General features: G+C 44.9%; 1 protein-coding gene across 1 annotated transcript in view; it reads left to right on the top strand.

Annotated features, from left to right (window-relative positions):
* The first annotated feature begins 324 nt into the window (after positions 1-324).
* The window catches only part of MEF2B (myocyte enhancer factor 2B), a 17,233-nt gene continuing 13,313 nt past the window's right edge, over positions 325-4,244 (top strand). The window contains exons 1-3 of the mRNA XM_042441956.1: positions 325-525; positions 1,778-1,906; positions 3,036-3,213. Of these exons, the coding sequence (XP_042297890.1) occupies positions 352-525; positions 1,778-1,906; positions 3,036-3,213 (481 nt within the window). The 5' untranslated portion in view covers positions 325-351. The remainder of the gene's footprint in view (positions 526-1,777; positions 1,907-3,035; positions 3,214-4,244) is intronic.

Below are 4,244 nucleotides of genomic sequence, written 5' to 3'. Positions count from 1 at the left end.
GTAGTTCAGAAGGCAAAAGTGTGGGGTGCTGTCGAGCGCATGAGGCAATGTGGGTACGGGAATTTCTTCTGTCATTTCTGTGCCAAGTAGAAGTGGTAGTTCAGAAGGCAAAAGTGTTGGTACCCTAAGGTACATGAGGCGACGTGGGCATGGGCATTTCCTCTGCTGTTTCTGTGCCAGGTGGAAGTGGTGGTTCAGAGGGCAAAAGCTCCGGGTCTGTAGGGCGCTTGAGGCAATGTGGGCACAGGACTTTTCGGTGCCATGTCTGAGCCCACTGGTCACCCTTCTCTCTTTATTTTATGGCTTCTTCGCCGTGTCCAGGTGACGTTCACCAAGCGGAAATTTGGCCTGATGAAGAAGGCCTATGAGTTGAGCGTCCTCTGTGACTGCGAAATTGCCCTCATCATCTTCAACAGCACCAACCGCCTCTTCCAGTATGCCAGCACCGACATGGACAAGGTCCTCCTCAAGTACACCGAGTACAGTGAGCCCCACGAGAGCCGGACCAATGCCGACATACTGGAGGTGACTCACAGAACTGGTCATCTAGGCTAGGGGTGGGGACAGTACATCCTTCCCCAGGACCATTTCTGGGGCCCAGAACCCTTAGGCTCTGAATTCGCTTCCAAATTCGGGTGTAGGGGGCATTTCTAAAATGCATTTGCAGCTCCCTTGGTCCGCCCGAGGGCTTAAAAATGCAATCTTTGGAAACATTTTGCCCTAAAATGTCCCCTGGGGAGAATTCCCACCATGTTTGGAAGCCCCCTTGGGTTAATAAAGACCTAGGAGAGGCCTTTTCTGGGACAGGAAAGTGACTTCTGCTCATTCCATGTTGTTAAAAAAGTATTATCTCGAGCACAAAGTGTCCAAGAACAGCCCCCGAAATATGGTGAAAATGCTCCCTAGGTTCCCTAGAGGTCTTTGAGGGGCATTTGGGGATTAAAATGTTTTGTAGGCATGATTGTCATTGCAGTGTTTCTCTTGAAATTTGCCTCCCCACCAGTTCATAGAATTGTAGAATCCTAAAGTTGGAAGGAACCCCCAAAGGGCATCCAGTCCAACCTGCTTCTGCCATGCAGGAACACAGAACCAAAGCATTTCCAATAAATGGCCATCCAGCCTCTGTTTAAAAAATTCCTCTGACTGGCACTGGTCCTCCCTTTTCAAAGAAGGAGAAGCCTTCCCTCTTTTCTACACAGCAACCCCTTGGATTTTTGTAACTGTCTATTGTGTCTCTAAGGATATCACCCGGGCTGCGTCTACGCTGCAGAATTAATGCAGTTTGACACCACTTTAACTGCCATGGCTCTATCCTATAGAATCCTGGGATTTGTACTTTGTTGTGGCACCAAAACTCTCCTACAGAGAAGGCTAAATAGCTCACAAAATCATAGGGTTTTCTTGGCAAGACTTGTTGGCACGATTTGCCATGGCCTTCCCCTGAGGCTGAGAGAGTGTGCCTCTCCAGTAGGTTTCCATGGCCAAGCGGGGATTTGAGACCTGGCCTCCAAAATCTTAGTTCAACATTCAGCCCACTATACCTGTACTTAAATACATCTAATATCAATACTTTAAGCAGGCATGTTGATGATAATGAATCACCCATCATCCCCACCTCCCTGTCTTTGTCACCCATTTACCTTACAAATACTTTAATGCAGGCAGGATAATGTACTTGAATATTTTACTTCAGAGATACTTTAAGCTCTAAGCAGGCATGTTGATGATAAAACCCATCATCCCCACCTTCCTGTCTTTGTCATTCACATCTGAGCAGACTCTAAAGCGGAAGGGTTTAGGCCTAGATGGCACAGAAATGGACCTAGAGGAGGTTTTGGACCCATCTGGGAAACCCAGGAGGCTTGGCGATGGCATGGATCTCACGTTGGCACGACCAAAGCTTTGTGTAAGTAGCTGGTTTGGAAGATCCCTCCAGATTACCCATTGCTTAATTAAAAATTAAAAATTAAATTGGAAATTGAAAAATTGAAAAAATTAATAATATTCGACAAGGGGAACTTTGCTCAGATCTAGTGGGGTGCTTTTGGTTAAGATGGAGCAAGGAAAACAAAAGGTAGGTTACAATTTGCAGTACTTGGGAAACAGTATTCACAGTATTTTGACATATTTGGGGAAATTATTTGTCACAAAAATACATATTTTTGTTTTTTGTGTGATGATTTTTCACTCATTATTTCCAGCAACACCTTTTTCATGCAAAATGGGGGCTTTCTTGCACGTTCCTCAATTTTTGTGTATTTCTTCATGGACCCATTTTGCAAAACACAGGGCTCGGTTCTCGCCTTTGTGCTAAACTCTAGGAAATCTTGAACTCAGAACCCCAAAGGCCTTGAGGGTGAGTTGAAAAGACCAGGAAATAAATAGCAGCGGCAAATATTATTTCCATTTCTAGTCTCAACACTTCAAAACACCCCATTGGGGGGGAAATGTGAACGGCTGGAAGATTTTCCACACTTTGAGATTATCTTACAATTAAAAAACCTTTTGTGCAGAAGTTGGGTTTCATGCATAAATATAGCATTTCTGTCCAAAAAATGTTTTTCATTCAAAAATCATAGTTGATTTTTGCACAAAAATGTCCTGAAATGTTGCAGATTTACTGACAATTTCTCAACATCTTGCCAAGTGTCAGTCGGAAGAGTTTCGAATAACGGAAGGTTTTCTGACTTTTATATTTTAATGTAATAAAGGTTTTCTGAGTTTTATATTTTAACTGAATAAAGGTTTTCTGGGTTTTAAATACTGGATTTCTCAACTTGGTGTCCTCATGGACTTGTATACCTAGTGGGGACAATCATTTTGAATTTGAATGTTTCCATTCCTGCACCAAATAGTGAAGATTTACATCCTCATTATGTGAACTACATTTCTGATATTCAAAATGTCTTGCAGCCAGGGCTGGCCGATTTAAAGTCTTCAACCCTCATGCTCTTGGGGTTCTGAGTTTGAGACTTGCTGCAGACCACCAACCAACGACGCACCTCTTAAATTTTTGTATTCTTTCTTCATTGTAGTCGACGGCTTCCATTTCCAGCCTCGATGGGCCACCGATGGGAACCCCCTCCTCTGGAAGCGAGGGGAGGGGAGGCAGCAGCGGTGCTGAGTCCCCTCTTCCATTGGGTCGTTTCCAGACATCGAAGCCCATTCTCCCCAAACAACATGGCATCGTTTCTGGGCTGTCTCCTGGAACAGGTATGCCCCTCCATGTTTTAGGCCAAAGTGAGACAGTTGTTTCAAAACTACCTGCCAGTTTGGTTCTGGTCCAAATTCAAGGCGCATGTCATAGAGTCATAGAAGGGACCCCAACGGTCATCTAATCCAACCCTTTTCAGGACTAACACACTCATGACCAGGTAGTATTCTTTCCTCCTACCTAGATATCCTGGTGGTCTCCCATCCCAGCACTGAACAGTCCAAACACTGCTTAGCTCCCAAAATCAGACCAAGACAGGAATGTAAGGAGCTGCTTTATACTGAGCTGGATGTTTGGCCCCCATAGCCTAAGATTATCGGCTCTGACTAGCAGCCATTGCTTTCTAAGGTTTCAGGCAGGATTGCTTCCTAACCTTGCTTGGCTGTCTCCCATCCCTGCACTAACCAGGTTGGAGCTTGCTTAGCTCCTGAAATCGGACAAGACTGGCCGTATTCCAGGCAGGGTACATGGTTCCCTGGTATCCATAAGGGCATAGGGAAGGTTAAAACATGTTCAGAATGCATTATAGATGTTTTAGCTATCACTTCTCCCCTCCAGTGTTGGACATAGAAATGACCCTCAAGGGTCATTTAGTCTAACCCTTGCCATGCAGGAGTGCACAGATAAACACGGCTGAAAGATGCCCATACAAACTCTGTTTAAAGAAGGAAAAAAACAACAACCAAACCTACAGACACACACAACCCAAGGTAGTCCATTCCACTCTCTAACAGCTCTTACAGACAAGATGTTCATCATGTTTTTGTTGTGTAATTTGAACCCATTAGTCTGGATTCTAATCTCTGGAGCAGCAGAAAACAAGCTCTTTCCATCTTCTCAAGTTATGGAAGGGTAGCTTTTGATTGAGAGCCAGTGTGGCGTATGGCTTGAGTGTTGAACTGTGGCTCTGGAGACCAGGGTTCAAATCCCAGCTCAACCATGGAGAGCCACTGAGTGACCTTGGGGAAGTTGCACTCTCTCAGCTTCAGAGGATGGCGATGTCAAACCTGCTCTGAAGAAACTTGTCAAG

Source organism: Sceloporus undulatus, chromosome 10, assembly GCF_019175285.1.
Source record: "Sceloporus undulatus isolate JIND9_A2432 ecotype Alabama chromosome 10, SceUnd_v1.1, whole genome shotgun sequence".
In the NCBI taxonomy this organism is placed as follows: domain Eukaryota; kingdom Metazoa; phylum Chordata; class Lepidosauria; order Squamata; family Phrynosomatidae; genus Sceloporus; species Sceloporus undulatus.
This window is presented reverse-complemented; position numbering and strand designations above follow the sequence as displayed.